The sequence below is a fragment of the Eptesicus fuscus genome, chromosome 17, assembly GCF_027574615.1.
Source record: "Eptesicus fuscus isolate TK198812 chromosome 17, DD_ASM_mEF_20220401, whole genome shotgun sequence".
NCBI classification, from domain to species: Eukaryota; Metazoa; Chordata; class Mammalia; order Chiroptera; family Vespertilionidae; genus Eptesicus; species Eptesicus fuscus.
In genome coordinates, this window is record NC_072489.1 from 49,884,640 (window position 1) to 49,907,599 (window position 22,960).

The following is a 22,960-nucleotide window of genomic DNA, read 5'->3' on the forward strand; positions in this document are numbered from 1 at the left end:
CATTATCACATCACTGAAGGTCTATATCAGTTCCTTTTACCCAATATATCATGACTAGCTTTCAATAAAAAGTTACAAGGTATATTAAAGGGGTGGGGGTGAACAGCTTGAAGAGACAGCACTATCAGAACCAGATTCAAATATCACAAGGATGCTGGAGTTATCAGACCAGGAAGTTAAAGTAATCACTAATATGCTAAGGGCTCCAAAGCAAAAAGACCACATGCAAAAATACAGAGGTAATACAGCAGAAATGGAAATTCTAAGAAGGAAAAAATGCTAGAAGTAAATGGAAATGAATGCCTTTGATGAGCTCATTAGTAAGTGACATGGTTGAGGAAAGAATCAGTGAGCTGCATACATCAGCAAAAAGTTTCCAAATGAAAAAAAATGGAAGGGTGAGCAATACCCCAGAATTACTGGCCAACTATAAAGGGTGTATGTATAATAGTAATACCTGAAGGAGAAGAGTTCAATATTTGAAAACAATATTTGAACAATAATGATAATTTCCCAAATTTAATGCTAGACACATAACTACAGATCCAGGGAGCTCAGAGAACACCAAGAAGGATAACCTTAAATCTATACCTAGGCATATCATATCCAAATGGCAGAAAAGAAAGATAGAGAAAAAAGATTTAAAAATCTTGAAGGAAGCAATAGGAAAAAACACCTTACCTAATGAAAAAGCAAGGAGAAGAACCATATCAGAATTGTTTTTGAAACCATGCAAGAAGGGAGTAGAGTGAAATAGTTTGTGTTGAGAGAAGGAAACCCACCAACCTAAAGTTCTGTACCCTGTGAAATTACCATTCAAAAGAAGAAATACATTCCTATACAAACTAAAATTTAGGGAATTTGTCTCCAGTGGACCTGACCTGTCTTGCAATAATTTCTAAAAAGTTCTTAAGAAAGGGAAAATGATATAAGAAACAATTTACATAAAGAAAGGAAGAGCATTGAGGAACAAATGAAGGTAATTTTTTTTTATACTTAACTGATCTAACATAAGTTCAAAATAATAGCAACAATGTATTTGGTGGTTATAGATTATGGTGATTATTAGCATCAGTGTTGAGCACTAAGTCTGGTTCATTGTAGATGATTAATAATTTTTGTGAAATTAAAGCTCTAACATTCATTCTGGTCAAGCATTCTGTGTGCACAGAATAGAAACCTACTCACACAGATTGAAGTAAAAAGGGGAGGTAGTTCTGTGGGTTCTGGACTCTTGTGAAATCTGAGAACCGAAACAAGAGGTCCATCTCAGCTTCCTAGCAATAAAGTCTGGAAAAACCAAGGCAGCTTCTTTCTCATGTGTGTTTTGGAGGACTCCATTGTTTCTCATATCTACTGCTCGCTCTGCATATGCTTAATATGTTTAATCCTCTTTATCTTTTCCACTGGTAGAGAGATGAAAAGAAATCAGGTTGTTAGTGAGAACATTCAGCCACCGCAGCAACCTTCCCAAAGCCAACTCTGTCCCTAGCTTGGACTGAATTTCATTTATGTGAGTTAATCCATTTTCTGTTGTCTTTTAACCAGTTTCAGTTGGGCTTTCTACCGCAAAAGAAAGCACCCCAAACAGCATTCCCCTATTTACCCTATTTGTCTGAAGTGTCATCAGCTTTGAGGTTCTATGGCTCTCTTCTCTTTCTCTTGGCTCTTTCTACCTCCAGTCTGGTCCACACCTGACTCAAAATCAACAGACATAAATCCTGCTTTTAAAGCGTCCAGAGAAGGCAATTCCCAGTTTTCATTTCTCACAAATTTTAGTACTTAATGACCCTGTTGGTGGGTTTCTCTTATTAAGTCCAATTTGAACTTCATTGATGGTTGTGCCTCTTCTTCGGTAGCTAATAATGTAAGTAACTGCATGTGTATCCTTACATATTATGAACTGTTCCAAAACCTTTGATCTCCACCCCCTCCTTTGCTTCTCACACAAAGAAATACCTATTAAAACCCATTAAAGTCCTATTTTCCCACTTTCATTTTGTTTTTAATTCTTCTCATGCTAATTTATTAATTAGCTGTCAAACTTTAAGTTGGGCAATCTTAGGATCTATTTGCATGTCTGAGGAAAATTCAAATTAATAAAGGAGAAAGTGTTGCCAACTAAACAAATGCTCTCAATGCATAATGGGCACCTATTAAATACCAAACACTACGTTATGTATTTCAATGTATTTGCTCATTTAATCTTTTTTTAAGAATGTGCATGAGGTGCGTACAAGTATTTCCCCCATTTCCATATGAGGAAACAGGTCCAGAAAGTTAATTAATACCATGCTTAAGTGACAGAAACTGGACCAGAACCCAGGTTTGTTTTGCTCCAAAACTCAGACTCATGACTTGAATGCCTCCCCAGGCAGGGTTCCCTTTAGGATGGAAGACCTTGAGCTTTGTCATAACGAAGGAGGATGGAAAAAATTTCTAGAGAGCAGTGATAGACCACCTCTTAAATTGTGTGTGTGTGTGTGTGTGTGTGTGCGTGTGTGTGTTTTGGGAACCCTGTCTCCTTGGTTTCTTTGAGTAAATGTGAGGGGTGATTCACCTTACCTAATCAGATTAATGGGATGTTAGTTCAGGAGTTATTAATGTTGGTGACAATTAATAGGGCCAGTGGATCTGGCTCACCTGTTATGCCTGAGAATATCACTCGCCATGACTGTTTCAAGCTTTGCTTTTCCTTATGCTTCTGGACACAGCAGGCAAGATAATTCACCTGGATTTGAGGGAAAGGGACACCTATTTGTGAGGACCCGCCTGAAGGCCTGCAGGAGGGGATGGTAGATTCATGTGTGCGCACAGCCCTCACATTTCAGTGGAAACACAAACATGTCCTGCGGGGTTGGGCAGCAGCAAAGAGTCAGATGGGAGCCCAAACTTGGTTGGCATCCTGAAGGTAGAGATGATCCTGGCACAGACTGCTGACTTCCTGGTCTTGCCCAGAGGCCCTTGCAGAGACAGAAAAACCTGGCTTCATCTTCCAGGCTGGGGCAGGATGCGCTAGCACTTCAGAATCTCGTTGATGGAGGTGGTGGCAGGACTTCACTCGTGAGCGTAGTATAGCGGGATTGGCCTGGCAGGCAGTGATGAGAAATGGATGGTGGTACTTAAGGCAGTTCCCAGGACAACACTCTTGCAATCCATGCTTTGCTTTTGGCTTACATTTGCCTTCAGTGACAGTGTGATTCCAAAAGGGCTCCAGCACAGGTACAAGAAAGTGGAGGAATTGAATAATAGCTCAAAGTAAGCAATAGGTTTTTTTCCTAGTGACTGCCCCCGCCCCCTGCCTTTGTGTCAGCAATACAGCCACTTGACAGATGTTTGGTTCCAGCTGTGCGCACGGCATGGACGGCAGTGAGAACATTGTGTTCCCCACCTGCCCATTGTGTTCAGATGGCTGAGAGGGTGTGTTTAAGGTCTCTCTGTGTGGGTGTGTAGCCTGATTGTGTGTGTATGTGTCCAAACTACCGTTTGTGAGGGTTATATCACAGCCTAGGAGTCCAAGCTAATAAGGCACATAGCTTTTTCTTAGTCAAGTCTTAAAAAAACAACACACTCAAAAAACCCCAAACAACACAAAGCAAAAGTAAGCTATTAATACCACCTCTTTCCAGTTCCTCACTCCCTTTAGATGAAGTCAGGTTGTATTTTGGTGTCGTTTTGCCTGACACTTTAATTACAGATGTAATAGGGGTAGATTCCAGAAATTTGATTGTGATCTTTTCACTTTTTTAAAAAATAACTTATTTGACCATATTGTTAACTTTCTTTTAATATATTTTTATTGATTTTAGAGAGAGAGGAAGGGAGAGGGATAAAGAGCTAGAAACATTGATGAGAGAAACATTGATCATCTGCCTCTCGCACACCTCCTACTGGGGATCAAGCCCACAAACTGGGCATGTGCCCTGACCAGGAATTGATCCAGTGACTTGCTCAACCACTGAGCCACACCAAGCAGGAGGAAATGTGATTTTTAATAAACCTGTTTTAGGTATGCTCTGGGAATACAAAGGTGGTCAGGACAGTCCTTTCCCCTTACTAGATTATCGTACCAATGAACAGATAAGCTAGTGCAATAAGGGTGCACCCAAGCTATGGACAGAACACTTAGAGGCACCCAGGAGAGGGAGTGGCTGCTCCCACTGAGGGGAGGCTAGCAATCCTGGGGTTGCACAACCAGTTAGTGTAGTGCTTGCTGTCCAGCAGGTAGGCCGTTGGAAAGTGTTGCGTCTGATGCTTCCTCCAATGCAGCAGGCATCATGTGTGGAATGAAAGAACGCATCGTCCTCTACTGTCCTGCCCTAGGAGCCACGCATGGACGAGGAGCTCAGGGATGCAGGGAGGATTGGCCAGCTGGTCACTGCTCTCATTCCTGACGGACCTCTTGCAGGTCCCCCTGTCGTGTGGCAGAGGGAGTTAGAAATCTTGTTTGGCTTATAATCAGGAAACATGGGGTCCAGGCTTTACCCTGCTGCTTACTACCTGGGCAGGCTAAGCTAGTCTCCCAGGTCCTTGTTCTCCCCATCTGCAAAGGCAGGTGATAACAGCTACATATTAGGATTGTTTGGGGAATAACATTAAATATCTGGTACATAAACTGCTCAGCATTGTGCCTGGCAGGGGTCAGTGCTAATACATAGTATTTATTTTTATTAATGGACCTCTATTTGTGTACCCAGAGCTGACTCATCCTCAGGCCATCAAAGCCAACCTCCCTATTTACAATGGCTCTTAACTGTTCTGCCCAGATCCCTGGAGGGCTATGACACCCTCCTAGCTGACCCACCAGGGCACTGATTCTCAATCTGGGGCCCATTCTCCCTAGCTCAGGTTGGCTTGAGAAAAGTCCTCAGGTCATTTGAACCCCCTCCCTGACCCCCACTGGGACTTTTTGCTTAGGACAGTGAGTCTTAAGCAGGGTGCCTGTTAGCATCCCCCATGGAGCTCTGTTAAAATACACAAACTGCATCCCTCTATGACTCATTGGACTTGCATAATGGTGGAGTACTGGTAAGTGTGTGTTACCTTTCCAGGCAATGCTGATAAACAGGCCTGGTTAAGAAGTACTGTCTTTGTGGATGTCTCTCTGCTCAACGCTGTCTCACTAAGCTAGCATAGCACTGAATCTCCTAGCAAAAAGTAGTGGTGGCCAGCAGCTTTTCAAAGCTCAGAGATACTGACCCTAGTGTCAAACCAAGGAGGCAGAGTCTTTGGTGATGAGGTAAACATGTCAAGAGGAGGAACTCGGGGGTATAAAGGGACTCTGCATATAGCCCTGGACATGATGTATACTGGGTGCTTAACAAAAGGCAGTGATTATCATTAATAGTTGTGTATTGGCCTAGCTCCTTGAAGGCCTATATCTACTTTAGGATAAAAGACTCCCAACCCAGAAATTAAGAAACCATTTGGCTGTTTGGGAAGCAGCTGGTGCAGAGATGGGCAGCGAAGGCCTCTCAAATACTCAGCCCTGTGTTCTACGAACAACACGGTGAACCCCAGGTTGCCACGGGCTTTGATTTTTGTCTCAGCATTCATTCTTGACGTTTGGGGCTCCTGGTTGCTGTGCTAAGATGAGTGTAAACACATTTCCAACGGAGCCTCATGCAAAGTTTCTGCTCCTGCCAAGAGACTCAGCTGAGTTCTGAGTACAGATGGGAAATGATGGGCTCTACGGAAGGAGGAAAATCTGCCTTGTCAGTCTTGAGATGATCCAGAAAAGGGGATGAGTGAGTTTCCTCAGAATTAAGACAGGAAGGGGAGTTCACCCCCGCCCCCAACCCCCCAAGCAAAGACTGGGAGATAAAGGCACTGCAGTCAAATGAGATATCTGTTAAGTACTTTAGCTAGACTATTTACATCGAGAGCAGCAGCCTCAATAACTTTATCAGTGATGCTCAAGGTCCTGAATTAGTCCCCTCGCCCCCCCACCTGAGCCTGCATCCTGCTGGGCAGAAGGGATCTGTTCAATCCTTGGAACTTCCAGCTAAGGTGACTGCATAAGCTTTTGCTGTAAGAACTTTCCTTGAGGTCTAATCTCTTTTTTGCTGACAGTTCCTATCCTCTTGAGCCTTACTCTTAAACTGCCTACTGCTTATTGGAAAAGTGCAGATAGCCCAATACAGGCTGGTGCTCTAGAAACTGTTACAATTTATTAAAGGACATCAAGCATGCGGAGAAAAACAAGCCATTCGCCCCAACTCAATGCTATTCCTATCACAGAGGACATGGAAAATCTCTCTTCTCTTGGCCAGCACCCTCCCCTTACTAAAAGATGGGGTCTGTGCATCTGTAAACTGGGGGTGGGGTGGGAGGGTGGAGTCTAGCTTTCCTGCCCCAACAAAGACACGATGGTTCACAGCTGTCCAGAGCTGGGTATCCAGCGAGGCAGGGTCCAGGCCTGTTGGATCGCGGGAAGGGTGGGCTATGCCAGTCCAGGGTGGGTGTCAGTCCTGGGCTCTGATGCAGGAGGAGCCCTTCCTTTGTCTGACCTTATCAGACCAATCCTCGCTCCGCTGGGGGTAGACACACCAAGTGTATGCTTTAGAAAGATGTCTGCAACATGACGGTGCAATTTAAAATCTGGGTCCTACTTTCCTGAGCTTGGACCCAAACATGTCCTGAGGTAGGAGAAGGCGCTTTAGGCAAAGGACTGCCGGGGCGGGAGAAGGCGCCCGGTGCTGGCGGGTAGCTTCCCAGCGGTGACCACAAGCGGCCAGCAGGTGTCAGTGCGCCCTCGCTCAGTCGCGGCGCTGGCCTCCGCCTCCAGGACCCCTCCCCACCGCGGTCTTAGGGGGCGCGGTCCAGACCCGGAATCGCTCGGGTCTCACAGACAGCTCTGCTGCGGGGACGACACGTGGTCACCCTCCCCCAAATGCAGCTCTGAACTCTGCCTGGGGCTGCTCCCCCGGAGGCGATCCCCATTCCGCCCCAGGGGGTCGATCCGCACCTGTGCCTTCCTTTCTCGCCGGGACTCCACTCGCCACGGCCGCCAGTAGCACTCACGGTTGAGGGCAGCCCGGCCCAGGGCGGGACTGCTCCGGATGCAACCCGTACCGTACCGGTGGCCGCTTTTTCCAGCTTCGGGTCACGGGGCTCCAACCCCTTTCCTCCCAAGACCCAGCTCGAGGGGGACACTCCCGGGTGCCCGCTGCTTTCTTCTGGGCTGGCCGTAGCTGCTCGGCCAATTCCCAGCAGGGGCCGCTCCCCGCTCCCCGGGCACGCTCTTAACCCCCTGGCTCAGGGCACCCGCCTCTCCAAAGGGCAGGTCCCGCCGGGGAGGCAGGGCTCCCCTGGGTCAGGCGCGGGGCACGGGCTCTGGACCCGCGGAGGGGAGGCGCAAGGGGCGGGGGAGGGTCGGCTTCCCACGTGGGGGCTGACGCCGGCTGCTCGGCAACGCCGGCTTGATCCCGGGGCTATAAAACCAGTCCACCGCGAGCGCGGCGAGCAGCAGCAGCAGCGCGGCTTCCGTGCAGACGCCCTGCAGCCGGCGCGCCGCTGCCCGGCCACCCCAGCACCTTCTCCCCCGGCCCGGCGCTCCCGCCTCAGTTCACGCTGCCTTCGGGCCGGCGAGTCCGGTCGCGCTCAGCGCCCGCAGCGCGCCAGACCGACGCCCGAAAGACCCTCTGCCTAGACCGCGGCTCCCGGAGGGTCCATTGCCCACCCGCCCCGGACCGCCTGAGCACGGGGGCGCCTTCATGCGGCCCCCACACCTCTCGCCCGCCGCCGCCGCCCCCGAGCCCCGCGCGCCGCGCCCCGGCCCCAGCAGGGCACGCAACTTTGGAAGTCGCGCGGCGCTCCCAGAGACGGCAGGGTCCGCGCCCGGGCCCCAGCCCTGGCCCCGCCGGCCCCGCCGCGTCTGGGGGAAGCAGGAGAGCCGGTAATCGCTTCGGGGATGTAAGGGGACAGACGCAGGACCCAACGCCCGCATCAGCACCCCTCGGCTGCCTCCCGGCGTGGGGGCGGGCCCCGCACACGGTAAGACCTCTCGCTTTTGCTCAGGCTCAAGAGTCAAAGAGATAGATGTAATATATTTTTAATTTCCTGTTATCTTTCCAAGTTACCAGGCCAGCGGTGATTTTTGTTCTCTCTCCGGGAAGAATAAATCTCTTTACCCATCGGCTCGACCTACTCTCCCCCGCCGCCTAGAAATAAAAGTTGGCTGCTTTTAGGAGCTGGGAGCCAGAAAGGCGCCCAGCCCGGGCGCCCGAAGCGCGGACAGGGCGCCGTTCGCTGGAGCAGGGCCCCATGGGCCGCTAGCGGCTCCCCAGCTCCAGCTGGACGTCCCCGCGGTCCCCACCCCATGTGAGGCGCCGCGGGGCGAGCGGGCCGCGGGAGGAAGAGGAGGACCCACGGGCTCCGGAGCCGGAAGGCTGCTGGCACCAGGCCCAGGCGAGCAGCGGGCACCCGCGTTCATGTTCCGCCAGGAGCAGCCGCTGGCCGAGGGCAGCTTCGGGCCCATGGGCTCCCTGCAGCCGGACGCCGGCAACGCGAGCTGGAACGGGACCGAGGCGCCGGGGGGCGGCGCCTGGGCCGTCCCCTACTCCCTGCAGGTGACGTTGACGCTCGTGTGCCTGGCCGGGCTGCTCATGCTGCTCACCGTGTTCGGCAACGTGCTGGTCATCATCGCCGTGTTCACCAGCCGCGCGCTCAAGGCGCCCCAGAACCTCTTCCTGGTGTCGCTGGCCTCGGCCGACATCCTGGTGGCCACGCTCGTCATCCCTTTCTCGCTGGCCAACGAGGTCATGGGCTACTGGTACTTCGGCAAGGTGTGGTGCGAGATCTACCTGGCGCTCGACGTGCTCTTCTGCACCTCGTCCATCGTGCACCTGTGCGCCATCAGCCTGGACCGCTACTGGTCCATCACGCAGGCCATCGAGTACAACCTGAAGCGCACGCCGCGCCGCATCAAGGCCATCATCGTCACCGTGTGGGTCATCTCGGCCGTCATCTCCTTCCCGCCGCTCATCTCCATCGAGAAGAAGGGCGGCGGCGGCCAGCAGCAGGACGAGCCGCGCTGCGAGATCAACGACCAGAAGTGGTACGTCATCTCGTCGTGCATCGGCTCCTTCTTCGCGCCCTGCCTCATCATGATCCTGGTCTACGTGCGCATCTACCAGATCGCCAAGCGCCGCACCCGCGTGCCGCCCAGCCGCCGGGGCCCGGACGGCGCGCCGCCGGGGGGCGCCGAGCGCAGGCCCAACGGCCTGGGCCCCGAGCGCGGCCTGGGCTCCGGGGGCGCGGAGGCCGAGCCGCTGCCCGCCCAGCTCAACGGGGCCCCCGGGGAGCCCACGCCGGCCGGGCGGCGCGACACCGACGTGCTGGACCTGGAGGAGAGCTCGTCGTCCGAGCACGGGGAGAGGCCCCCGGGGTCCCGCCGGTCCGAGCGCGGCAGCCGCGCCAAGGGCCAGGCCCGGGAGAGCCCGGCGAAGCCCGGGGACAGCCTGCCGCGGCGCGGGCAGGGCGCGGGGCCCGGGGCGCTGGGGACCGGCGCCGAGGAGGAGCGCGGCGGGGGCGCCAAGGCGTCGCGCTGGCGCGGGCGGCAGAACCGCGAGAAGCGCTTCACGTTCGTGCTGGCCGTGGTCATCGGCGTGTTCGTGGTGTGCTGGTTCCCCTTCTTCTTCACCTACACGCTCACGGCCGTCGGCTGCTCCGTGCCGCGCACGCTCTTCAAATTCTTCTTCTGGTTCGGCTACTGCAACAGCTCGCTGAACCCGGTCATCTACACCATCTTCAACCACGACTTCCGCCGCGCCTTCAAGAAGATCCTCTGCCGCGGGGACAGGAAGCGGATCGTGTGAGCGCGGAGACCGCCCCCGACCCCCCGCCAAGGACGCGCGCGGACCCCGGGCGGCGGATCCGAGGGCGCGTCTACCCGGTCCCGGCGCGCTGACCACCCGGCCTGCCGGCTGCGCGCGCCCTAGCCTGGGGGTTGCTCTGCGGCCTCCTTGGAACATCTGCCTCTTCCCTACCCGGGAAGAATACTGGCTGGGAGGGCCACCCGCCTCCCCCGCCCCGCCCCACCCCACCCCACCTTCCCCCATTATGGTTAGGGCCGCTCCGGACTCGGAGCGATCTTCCAGGGTCCCTGGGCCGCCCCCCCATCAGTATTGTTTCCTGAAGGTATTTTCACCTCCCCCGAGTCCAGACACAGCAGTGCAGAGCAATCGCTGAAGCCCAGAGGATGTGGCTCTCCAAGGGTTAACGACAGGGGTTACCTGGCCCTGGCACCTTGCTCTCCCCTCCCCCCATCTCTATTTTTAAACACAACTCAGGGCAGCCCAGCCCGCCCTCCCATCCTCCCCTGTAAATAGACACTATTTTTGATAGTACCTGCGGGGCGGGGGCGGGGGTCCCTAATGTCGCTTGGCTGTTGTTGTCGTCGGAATCCTGGCTGTGGGAGATGCCCTAGAGGCAGACACGTTGTGTCTGGGGCCGGGCAAGTCCCTGGGCAATGCAAGCCCTTTTCTAGTGCCATGACTTCCCTCCTTGTGTCCTTTTTCACCAGCAACTGGTGACTGTCCCTTGGGGCCTGGCCCTGCTTTGAGATGCCCTGAGGGGGAAAAGATTTGTCCATTTTCTTTCCTGTGCCTCACAGCATAATTGCCTTTTCCTATGTAAATATTGCAATGACGGACCAAGACAGAAGCAATGAACCTTTCTGGCTTGCATCAGCCCCGTGTATAAAGCCATTACCCCCCATGCACCTTTTAACTCACTTTAAAACCTCTTTCGGGTGTCCCCTCCCTCCTTTTTCTCCGGGGCCACTGCTTGAAGAATATGTATGTTTCTGTTTTGTGTGTACGTGCGCCTCTCTGTCTCCCAGAGTGCTGACTGTGGGGAAATCGTTGAGCTGCTGTTTTTAGACACAGAGAAGTGTAAATTATGTGGAAGAGGCAAACCTGATACAATTTGCCCAAGGTAAACAGTTTGAAAAGACAAATGGGCCTGCCAAACTGTACAGATCCTGCCCCAAGAGCTCTTAGGTATCAAAGTGTTGTCCTTCCCCCCCCACCTCTGTTTTTCTGGTTGAGATCGCGTCACTGATGAATTCCCAAAGTCAACGGAGGAGGGCGGAGACCTCGTGTTTACAGGAGTTTCTACACGTTTCAGACAGAGACTCTTTAAGGCTTGCACTCTCATTTTACTAAAGAAAAATTAATGTCAGCAACATGTTGCTAATGACAGTGGATTTTTTAAATAAAAAGTTTACAGATCAAATGTGAAATAAACATGAATTAAATGCTCCTGCCTGTTATCTGAGTTTCCAAAAGCTTTCAGACTCTGAGAACATCTTTAAATTGAAAAATACATGCACTTTATAAAACACCTTTACAAGTGCAAGCAGCAACAAAGGTACCATTTGCTAAGTGTTTGTTTTTTTTTTTTTTTTTTAATGTACTGGACACAATGAGGAGCCCGCTATAGGTTTTCCTGCATTTAATCTTCCCATGAATTAAGGACTATTATGCCCATTTTACAGGTGAAGAAACTGAGTCTCAGAGGGCAAGTGATTTGCCCAAGGTTAACAAGAGGTGGAAATGCTTCGTATCCAGCTTTGTCTGGTTCCAGGGTCTGTATTCTTAGCCCCAGAGCCTTGCCAGAGTTGCATGGTTACCACTTTGCAGAATGCTGCCAGCAGTGAGGTCTCTACACAAAGTGTGCCATGTCCACAAAGTATGGGCTATATCCCAAGTGTGTGGATACACACGGAGTGTGCACCTACCGCAGGGTGTCTATATGCCCTAAAGTGTGTACCTACTCCAAAGGGTATGTATATCCCCTGAAGTATGGCCTCTGCACCAAGTGTGGAATATACTCCAAAATGTGTATCGCACCTTACAGTATGATATGTACAACATGTGGTGTGTAGCCCATGGTGTGGTATAAATACCTAAATAGAAGCATGCCTTGGTTGGTGGCTGGAAATCTCTCTGGCCAAAAGCTGTGAGACTGCATCACCTCACAGCTCCCTGTCCTTCCTGTTGCGTTGCCATAATGTCAAGTTCTGCCCTGCTGTCCGGGGGAGCTTAAGATCCTCACTGTGCGGTGATGGTTATAGCACTCTGAGGTGGCAAGGGCCCTGAGAAATCCAAGAGGAGTGGCTTGCGCAGGGTCCCACAGCTCTGGGTGACGGGGCTCGGGACCCACGCTGCCTCGTGCAGCTGGAGCCGCTCTGTGTCTAATCACACACACAGCTGGTGGAGAGCTCTTCATCCGGGAGCTGGACTTGAGGGCCCATCACAAGCCACAGGTCATGGTTTGGGGAAGGATGGACTTTGTAAGGCAGGCACTTTGTAAGGATGGACTTTGTAAGGTCCTGAAGCACCCTCCGGGCAACATTTGTCTTCTTTAACTTTTTTAGTGGGGGTCAGGGGGGGTGTCAGGATGGAGAGCCCTGAGAAGTCATCTGGGTCCTGAGCGGCCCTGGGGGGAGGGAAGGCATTGGTTCCCAGAGGTTTTTAGAGAGGTGGGAACATCTGAGCCTGCAGACGGGAGGGTGGGCAGGCTGCTGGTTCCAGTGACCTTTGCCTGGGGGCTTCATACCATGGCCTTTGCTGCCAAGTCTGGCTGCCTGGTCTGGTGCTGAGCCCTGCTCCCTGCTCCCTGCCCCCACTCCAGCCTCTTTCTCCCTCCCCCTCAAGGCACCCATCGCCCCAAAGGCAAACAGTGCCAGACACTGAGCCAGCCTGGCAGGCCCCCAGGAACTAGGCTGTGTGTCTCAGACGCAGGGGCAGATACAAACAGTGCTTGCTGTTGACTCTTCTGCTCTGTCTGCGGGTCTGTGTTTGTCTTGCCTTCACCCCCAGAGGCCCTGCTCCCTGGGAAAGGGGGAAGTGTGGGTAATGGTGCCCCATAGGGCAGGCCCCCACCCCCACTTTTCCAGCTGCAGAGAAGCCTCAGAGATGGAGGAGTCCTGGGCAACATGGGGAGAGAGGGCCGGAGTCGGCAGGGGCATCACTGTTCATTGCAGAGGGCTCAAGCAAGTCTGCAAAGGTGTGGGGTGGGGAGCGGGTTGGAGGAGGAGAAATGGCCCTCCTGGGGGTCTTACCGAAAGATCAGGAGGTGAGACTGTCACCTCACAGCTTCCTGTCCACATCTGGTCCGGATTACCAGCCGAAGGACCTGTCTTCACGATGGAATCTCCTATTTTATGTGACTTTGGTTAGCGTATCAAAAGCCACCGGCTTTTGGATCTCAAGCGTGTTTTGCCAGATTTACTCCTGCAAGGTGCCTTGAGTTGGAGGAGGGGTAGTGCCCTCGCTTGGGCCTGGGTGCGAGACTTTACTCAGTATCTTCTGTGCCTTGGGGCTGGAGGGGAGAATGGCGAAAAAGTGCCTTTGGTTTCCCCCTCTTTATGACTCGATAATCAAATCAGAGTTTTAGAGCCAGAAGTTCCCACACACATGCTCCACTCCGATACTGTGCTGCCGAGGGACCAGAGACCTTGAAAGGGTGACTGGTTATGGGACCTTCTGGGGAACCTCGAGCCCACTGCTCCCGGACTCTCTGATGCCGTCGATATTCATCAGGAACCCCGTTTTGCTGTTGGATCGGTGAGTTGCTGATCAACCCCAGAGGAGCCCTCTTTGCTTGTTCTGTGCCAAGCACCATGCCAGGCACTGTGAGGCAGCGCTCTCCCTTCCATGCATGTGTCCCGCAGAGCCCAGCGTTGGTCCCTAAGTGATTATTAGGGCCTGCCCTGTGCTCTGGAAGCATTAAGGCTGCTGGGGGTGGAGGGTGCAGGATGTGCCGGTGTGAAGCATTAAGTAGCCATACAACAGTGACAGCGTGGCGGGGGTTAGTGGATGCTGAGTGCCCTGAAGGTCACGGCATCTCTCTGTACTGTTGTGTGTGCAGTGGGGGAGAGGTCGCTGCGGCTGGGAGCTCAGGGAGTACAATGTGGGAGATGGGGTGCCAGGACTGTAGCCAAGGGAAGGGGGGCAGGGAAGGCAGCTCTGGTTCCAAGCAGCTGAGCCCTGTGGAAGCACTGCAAGGCCTAGGGCAGGCCTCAGCGTTCATTTCTCCAACCTGGTCCCCCTTTGAGGATACCCATCCCACCAGGAAACCTACCCTCTGACTCAAATAGAGTAGCAGGATCCAAGCACCCAGGCTCCTGCCCTGGTCAGCGCCAGGGCCCACCACCAGGCCAGGAGTGCAGGCGTCTGCCCTGGGCCCGCATCGCCCACAGTGGGCCTGAGAGTCTGGGACGCCGCAAAGGGTGCCTCCCTCGGTAGAGGGCGTGCCTGCGAGGGAAGCCATGCGGAGTCACGCAGCACAATCACCAACACCAGGATTTGTTTTGAAAACAGCATCGATCTCTTCGATTACCAGAAACCCTGGGGTTTAGAGTTAAACACACACACACAAAAGGGAACAAGGCCTGTTGGAAAGAGCCCGGACCTGGGAATTAGGAGGCCTGGGTGCTAGTCCCAGCTTTGCCTTCTACCAGGGGTGGGACCTCACGCAAAGCCCTCTCTGATCCCCAATTACTTCATGTATGAAATGAAAATGGCTAGTCTAGACCAGTGTGATTTAAAAGTGTGTTCTGCAGGGCTTAATGAACTACAAAATCAACCTCAATCTCTCTCTCACACACAAGTATTTATCATCTATCATCTGTCTATTTACATCATCTAGCTGAAGAATTGCTGGGCTAAGCGACTGTAACAGGTACTTTTCTTCAGGGCGTCTCAGAGCCTCGAATATGCCGGTGTGGTTGCGATTCTGAGAGGGGTGGATAGGGAGAGACTGTTTCTCAAACTGCCCGGAGTGCAGGCTTTCATTCCTTACAGAGCACCTCGGTGAGTCATGTGGCAGGAACGCGTGTTGGGTCATCCTGGGCTAAGGCATCTCACCGGGCCTTTGAGATTCTGTGACGTGTCAGCTCGGCTCTCTCTGCTGCTCCCGCCCCTAGGCGAGGCGCACTGGGCAGGGGCCAAGCTGTATGTTCTTCTTGGGCACAGCTGCCTCTGAGCGTCATTGCCCTCATTGCGACTAGGGGTTGTGTTGGGTTTGTTACGAGTATGGCCAGAGTGCCCCACACACGGACAAAAAGGCACACGCAGACAGGTAGACACAGACAGGTGCACACCATCCTCCCCGCCAGCTGGTGCGTCAGGTGAGAGACAGCCCCAGGGAGCCATGTGACTGGCTCTTGGCCAAGGCCGTCTAGGCTGTCCTCAGGTCTGTGGCTCAGGTCCAGCCTGGGAGGCTAAGAAGCAGACCCTGAGCTGCTCCGCAGTGATGACCAATGAGGCTGGGGTCTGGGTGCGAAGTGGCGGCGGGGCGGGGTGGAGGTGAGGAGACGGGGAATGGTGCCTGTCAATGACCCTACTGTACCCTTGCCCTGGGTACACTGAGTTCTGCTGCTCCTCCCTCAGCACCTGTGGGCACCCCTTAGCCTTCCTTATTAGCAGGTACACACGTTAAGGATTCTTTTTTATGCCTCTGTCCCAGAGGAGGCACTGAGAGTCTTAACAAAAGTTAAGTTCTTTTATTCATTCATTCATTCATTCATTCACTCAACAGTGATTTTTTTTGAGCTGTTCCCAAAGCAATATCACTCACTGATCCTGCACTCTTTGTGCTGGGGGTGGAGGGGTGAACAAGATTATTAGGATCTTCACCCACAGAACTTCTTCTTTTATCGGGAGACAGATATTAAGTGGGTACCGGGGAGTGGTAAGCAGGCTGATGAGGTGGTCCAGTGGGAAAACTATTACAGCAAAGTGAAAGGGAAGGTCTAGAACTATACCTCACAATATGGACACTTCTCACCTTCCTGCTGAGCGAAGAAAGCAGACATAGGAGCACATGCTATAGGAAGCTCTCTACCTAAAGTACAAAAGTAAGGCAGTCTATGATGTTGGACAGGGACTCACTGTTGGGGAGCCTGCCCTGGCTGAAGGCATCAGAGGGGGTCCCTGGAGAAGTGACAGCTAGAGGGGAGCTGAGGGATGGGCAGGGAGGGGTCCGGAAAAGGGACTGGGGTGAAACAGGAGCATCATATGTTCAAGCAACGAAATGAAATTCACTTTAATTGGACCGTGAGAGGCAGAAAGGAGATGGGACAGGCTGAGAGGGGGTGGGGTCAGAGCCTGCAGCCACCTGGAAGGATTTATCATGAGGACAATGGGAGGCATGGGGTGTTAGTGTGTGTGTGTGGGGAGGGTGCGGGGGGCGGGGGAGACAGGGGCGTGTGGGGGTCCTGGGGACAGTTTAGGCAGATGATGAACATGGTTAGATGTTTTGCTGCTGCGTGGAGACTGATGGGGCGGGGTGTGCTGGGAACAGATGACAGTGGCCTGATTAGTGTGCTGACATGTCACTCAGGGAAGCTCAGGCCCCTGCCTCCCCCAAAGTCACCCAAAAGCAGTGCAGTCAATGTGCAGACCCAGATACTGGGATTTCAGTGATGCCCTTGCTTGCAAAATACTGCATACTCCCCCCCCCCCCCCAACACACACATACATACACCCTCGGTGAATGTCCATCTTCAGAGAGGGAGAGAGGGGTTCCTGGGCTCAGAGCGCACGGCTACATGCAGACACCTCGGCCGGCCTTGGTGGTGGGAAACTGACAGGCCGTGGGAACGGGTCTGACCTGCTGCCTGTGTCTGAACCTCGGCTGCCTTATCTGCACAGCAGGTCAGGGAGGATGAAAGGAGACCACGGAGAACACGCCGGTGCGTGGCTGTGTGCGCCCCTGACTCACTGACCCTGCAGGGCAACGGAGAGCTTGAAGGCGCTCAGCTCCCCGGGGATTCCGCTTGGGATCAGGAGATCTGATAAGCCCCCAATCTGGGACTCATCTCGCTTAATCCTGTACCAGGCCCCTTGAGGAGAAACACCCTCTGTCTGCAAGGAGTTCAGGGAACCTGTGACTTGACACAGCTGTCTGCTCTCAGCAGCAATCCACCGCTCGGGGCAGGGCCTTTTCCCCGGACTCTGCGCGCGAGCTTGACTGCTTGAAACCCAAATCCCTGCACTTTCAACACTTGCTGGTTTGCAAGGGGGCCCTCCCTCCCGGGAGCTCCCAGAGACAGTGCCCAGGTCTCAGAGGAGGGAATGGCTGGTGTTCCTGAGAAGGGCACTTTAAAAAGCGGAGACTCGGGCGTCAGAAGACCCGATTACAACCCTGGGCCCATCCCGGAGCTTTGGTTTTAACCCCGCACAGCTGGCCCGCCTCCGCCCCACCTGCAATGCGGACGTGATGGCCCCCAGCGTTTCTGTGAGTTGCCCAGGTCAGTGCAGAGTGCAGACCTTTGCTCCTCGGGTTTGGGAGCGGGAGGCTTGGCTTTGCTCAGGAAGCTGCTGTGGGATGATGAGCAGAGGAAGGGGGGGGGGGGGGGGGTATTTTGGACAGGGCGAGCCCCACGCCCTTCGAACCGGTGTTTTAGGGTGATTGTGATTGTGATAGGGATTTGACCTCTTAGGCTCCTACTTTCTCTCTTCCAGCCCGTTGAAAGAAAGGCCTCGTGTTTTTCAGTAGAGCAAGAGGGTGGGATTGGACATACTCCTGGTCCCATACAGGACCCACGATGACTGTGATGGTTTCAGGGGTGGGGGGCGTGGGTAGCTCCACGCCAAGGCCGCCTGACGCTGAGGCCACCTGCCTGAAGCCCAGGTTAGGGCTCCGCAGCCTTCTTCACCCCAGGCTGGTTTTCATCCCCTGATGATAACACTCTTGTTTCTGCCTCCACAGCTCTGCTCAAGCTGTTCTGTCCTCCGTGTGGAATGCCACGTGACTCTTCCCCCTGCCTCCAACATCACACCCAAACTTTACAGCCAAACTGCAGCACAACATATTTTCTTAAAATCCTCACTCGAGGATATTTTCATTGATTTGAGACAGAGAGAGAAGAGAGAGAGAGAGAGAGGAAGAAATGCCAATGAGAGAGAGAAACATCAATCGGTTGCCTCCCATAGGCACCCCAAACAGGGGTTGAACCTGACTAGGAATTGAACCCACAACCTTTTGGTGTGCAGGATGACACTCCAAACAACCGAGCCACCCGGCCAGGCACTACCCTTTTTAATGTTAATAGTGGAAAGAACCTGAGGTTTGGCATCAGTTATTCCGCGGCTTGAACCTTGGGTCCGACTCCCTGTCACCTTCCTTCCCTGTCCCTGAAAGTGGCAAATGCCCCGTGAGTGCTGCTGTGAGGGGCTGCTGGTGGGCTGGCCCCCCGATGACCCCGTCTTCCCGGCTCCCAGGGAGGGTCTTTTCACCACACTTTCTTCTTGCTCAAGTGGCTCGGGGCCAGGGATTGGTCTTTTCCAATCCGCTGTGCCTGCTTTGTGGGGGGACTTGTGGTCAGAAGAGTTTCAGACGTAAGCCAAGAGGAAAGCATGAGAAAGGCAGATGTTTTGCTTTGGACAGATTCTCCCCTTTCAGCCGCCCCTAGCCCACACGTTCTCCCCAGCTCTTCAGCACCTGGGTCAGGCGAGCTTGGATTTTGACGTGCACTTGCACTGTGGCTCCACCTCTGACCTTGGACAAGTTGTGTCATCTCCCAGAGCCTCAACGTCCTTATCTGATAAATGGGTAAACTGTTAACCTCTTCCACGGTGTCATGGCCGCATGGTTATCTTGTCATAGCCACATGTTTATCCTGTTTCATTCCTGAGAGTGTTAGTTCCACAAGGTGGGGGGTGGGGCGTGGTTTCCTGCTGATTCTCAGGCCACCCACAGTAGGTACCCGATAAACTTTTATCTGATGAACGTGAGAACGATGCTTAATGTGATGGCACACACCCAAGTCAGTAGCCGGGCCCATTGAGAACCATGTTAGAACCCGATGGTGAGTGCAAAGGTGACTACATAGTGTCAAGTGGGAAAAGGAAAGCTAAAACAGGCACACACACTGTGGGATGCTCCCCACACGTGCGTACCCTGGACAGAGGGGATTACGTTCCTTTTGTTTTGTTTGTTTTGTTTTGTTTTGTTAATCCTCACCAGAGGATATTTTTCCATTGATTTTTTAGAGAGAGTGGAAGAGAGAGGGAAAGGCAGAAAGAAACATCGATGTGAGAGAAACATATCGATTGGCTGCCTCCTGCACAAGCCCCAACCAGGGCCAGGGCCAGGGAGGAGCCTGCAACCAAGGTACGTGCCCTTGACTAGAATCGAACCCGGGGACCCTTTAGTCTGCAGGCCGACACTCTATCGGCTTAGCCAAACAGGCTAGGGTGGGACTGCATTCTTGAAGAACAGGGGCGTGCTGTCTGTCCTGGTGGGTGAAGTCCCCTCTCCTAAAGGTGTTTAAGCGGAGGATGATTTGGTGAAATGGTTTCTCTCTGGGCTAAGGTAGAAACCATAGAAACCTGCAAGAACTGCTGCCCTCCTGGGCTTTGGTGCCCGGATGCACGGATAGGCGTTCAGCCTTCCAAATTGTGCAGCCGTGATTGGGCACGGATCCTGTAAGTGTCAACAATGCCTGTCAACCACCTGCGTGTGAGGTGGGTCCTGTGAAAAAGGAAGGAGAACTGGGGTCCAGAGTGTGTGCCCGGGTTGCATATCTCTGCTCCGTTTAAGCTGTGCGATTCCAGGAAGAGAGGAATTTCTGGGGACCATATTTCTCTTGTCTTTCCAAGACCAGCTGGTGTGCTACCAACTTCCCAACTTCCTCCATGTTCTTTCCCCCTTAATATCTTTTGGCTGCTTAATTCCATTATGTAGGTGGATTTTTGACTTCCCATATTATTTGATTTGGGGAGGGGAGGGGAGGAGGGAGGAAGGAAGTCTTTGTGAGCCTTTCCTCTCTAACTAGCTGGAAACGGCTGGGTGGGCCAAGACTGTGCTTTATCTCCACAGACCAACTCCCCCACTCGCCACCATGCATCTAGTATGGGGCCTGCATATAGGCGGTGTTCCGTGTGGTCTTGTTGACCCTGAGGCTTTTGTTGTCATAGGGGTGGGGTAGGAAAGTCTGAGGGCAGAAGTTAGGTTTGGGTAAGGAAGGTGTGGGCAGGGTGGCCAGAAGAGCAAGGAAGTGGCCAGTGAAAGAAGGAGGCTAAACCCACAATCTATTGTCCCACGCTGTGTCCATGTGTCCCAGTGGCTGTATTGAGCCCTCAATAGAGTGAGCCTGGCTGGATTCATGGCTTGGATAGAGACATGGAAGAAAGAGTGACTATAGCCACTTCAACAAGGTGAATTGACCTGCTGGTCAGGCGCCCTTCTCCTGGGCCCGCCCTGTTAGGTGCTCTATGTTCTGAACCATGAGGCGTGGATAATATGGAAGGGATGATGGCCAAAGAGCTATGGGCAAAGGGCTTGCCCTTACCTTCTTGGGCAAAGAGCATGGAGGGATCTGGGGTGGTCCCCGATCCTCCACTGTCAGCAGCCTTCTCCTAAGGGTATTATGGACACAGGGATATAGAAGACCCCAGGCCTGCAGCTGTGTTGAAATGAGCCTTGATCCCTCCCTACTACCTCCACCCCAGGCTGACCACTGCCCCCTCCCTGGGAGACACCCTCACCCATCGGCCCTGCACACTGGCACTGGGCTCCGTTGTGAGCAGGAAGAAATTGACAGCTTTCCAGAAGAATAGCCCTGCCTTTACCTCCTCCCACCTGAGGTGGCCTGGATGCTGGATCCCAGACTCAGCCAAGGGCATGAGAGAGGGAGAAGGGGAGCGGAAGGGAGAGAGGGAAGAGGAGGAAGAGGGAGAGGGAGAGAGAGACTGATTTAAGACTGAGAAGGGCTCTAGCTGGTTTAGCTCAGTGGATAGAGCATCAGCCTGCAGACTGAAGGGTCCCACGTTCAATTCCGGTCAAGGGCATAAGGGGATTGAGCCTGGGTTGTAGGCTCGATTCCCAGTGTGGGGCATGCAGGAGGCAGCCGATCAATGATTCTCTCTTATCATTGATGTTTCTATCTCTCTCTCCCTCTCCCTTCCTCTCTGAAATATATATATACACAAACACACACACTAGAGGCCCGAGGCATGAAATTCGTGCAAGAGTAGGCCTTCCTTCCCCCGGCTGCCAGCACTGGCTTGGATGGAGACATGGAAGAAAGAGTGACCATAGCTCTGGCACCTGGGACCCGGGCTTCCTCCGCAGCCCCAGAAGGTCATCCGGAAGGATGTCCAGTCTAATTAGCATATTATGCTTTCATTATTATAGATATATATTAAAAGATTGAACAGGAACAGGAGGCAGAGGTCAGAGACAGGTGCAAAGTCAGAGAAAGCACTTCCTTTTTCTCTTCCTTCCCGCCCCGTCCCTAGCCCGGTGGATGGTGACTGTGTCCTGGGCACTGGCGGCCGCGGTGGGAGGGAAGCACAGAGGTACAGAGGGCCGAGGCACTTGCAGGGGCTTCCCCCAGTGAGCAGTGTGCTTGGGGGAGAGGAAGCCCATGAGCAACGGCCCCTCCTTGGTGACCCTGTGTGTGGACTTAAATAGGCCGCAGCTGAGCTTGGCCTCTGAGCAGAGGCCCTGATCCTCTCACTTTCTGTCTCTACGACTTCGACACATCATCTTCCCTTTCACTGCCTCAACTTCCTCATCTGTAAAATGGGTATCCTACCACCACGCCTATAGGCAAGTCAAATGACACTACCATGAGGCAGCACTTTGTAAACTGTTCTTTGATGCTGGACTCGGCAGAGACAGAGCACAGGAGACCCCTCCCCCCCCCCCACAGCTGTGCTGGGGGTCTCCCAGGGACAAGGGGGATTAGAGTCTTGGGTCTTTTGTACTGGCCACAAGAAACCAGGAGCTCAGGGGGGTTGGGGAGATGAGTATAGGAGGCGTGGGGGAGGTGAGTACAGGAGGAGCGGATGGGAAATCAGGCAGAGGAACCACGCCCTCGCTGCCTCTGATTTATCTGGTCACTTACCCCTGGTTCGGAGCTGGTTCCCTTCCTGAGGCGGCAGGGAGCACAGGGCCCTTGGGTCCTCAGGCGTGATGCGATATTTTTATGGGGGTGGTGTTTGGGGACTCAGGAGGAAAACGGCCCTCTGGCACCGTCTCAGTCTTGGCCGTCCCTAAAAATACGATGTGATGCGGCTAATGAGAAAGCACAACAGGCCTGGCTTGGCATGACCTAATATAGCCTGGCATTCAAACCGGGCCAGGATGTGAATGGGGACTTGTAATTGAAAACACAAGATGTCTCCGATGGGATGGCAGGCAGCCTGCTGCGCTCCCTACGGGGGTGCCGTGGGGGTCTGAGCGGAGGACCTGGGGGCTCCCCTGGATGTACCCCTGTGGGTGGGGTTGAGGCCTGGCCGAGAGCCCCGCTTGCCCACCCTCTGGCTAGAGGGTTGGCATCAAGCTGACCAGCCCCATTCACTCTTGTGGGGAAGAGCAGTGGGCTCAGTGTCATAATTCCATCACCCCGACTTTATGGAGAGAAGCACAGACCATCCTGCCCTGTGGACACCCTGACCAGCCTGGGCTTGGTCCTGTACGGAATCTCTGAGAGAGTCTGGCCAGCCCTCCCACCTCACACGGTGGACTGATGCCAGCCTCCCTGTGGAAACGTCACGGCATCACCAGTGGGTTGCTCTTCCTCTTCCTCCCCCTTCTGCATCCGTGTGGTCCCAGGCGTCAGCCACGAAGCGGAAGGACTCAGAAGCTGCTCTGTGCTGACTTGTGACTCAGGTCTGGGCAGGAGGAGGGGGCAGAACATGGAGGAGAGAAGCAGGTCGCCAGTGCCCACTCACCCCTATTTGCCTGTCACTTACTTGGTTTGGTCACCGAAAGTCCTAAATCTGAGGAAACCTCTCACTCCTGCAACCATCGCGATGGTTGGTCACCCTGCTGTATCAACACCCCCAAACCTGCCCATCCTGGGGGCCGGTGTGCTTGGGACGTGTCCTGGGCGACTCAGCCAAGTCACAGGGTTGTTAGCCGGCAGAGCAAGCACCCACAACCTGGTCACAAGTTCAGAGTTCTTTGCCCCTCGCCTGCATTTCTCGGGCTGCTC

The 22,960-nt window shown here is 53.6% G+C and overlaps 2 protein-coding genes across 2 annotated transcripts in view; one reads left to right on the forward strand and one right to left on the reverse strand.

Moving 5' to 3' along the window:
* The window catches only part of BBIP1 (BBSome interacting protein 1), a 139,310-nt gene that overhangs the window by 74,845 nt on the left and 41,505 nt on the right, over positions 1 to 22,960 (reverse strand). The window lies entirely within an intron of this gene.
* On the forward strand, positions 7,501 to 11,264 carry ADRA2A (adrenoceptor alpha 2A). The gene is made up of 2 exons (XM_054728639.1): positions 7,501 to 7,995; positions 8,078 to 11,264. Exon 2 carries the CDS (start codon positions 8,433 to 8,435, stop codon positions 9,816 to 9,818), a length of 1,386 nt encoding a protein of 461 aa, XP_054584614.1. The 5' UTR covers positions 7,501 to 7,995; positions 8,078 to 8,432; the 3' UTR covers positions 9,819 to 11,264.

Excerpts from the sequence above, each read along its gene's own strand:
- ADRA2A (XM_054728639.1), top strand. The coding sequence starts at position 8,433 with ATGTTCCGCCAGGAGCAGCCGCTGGCCGAGGGCAGCTTCGGGCCCATG.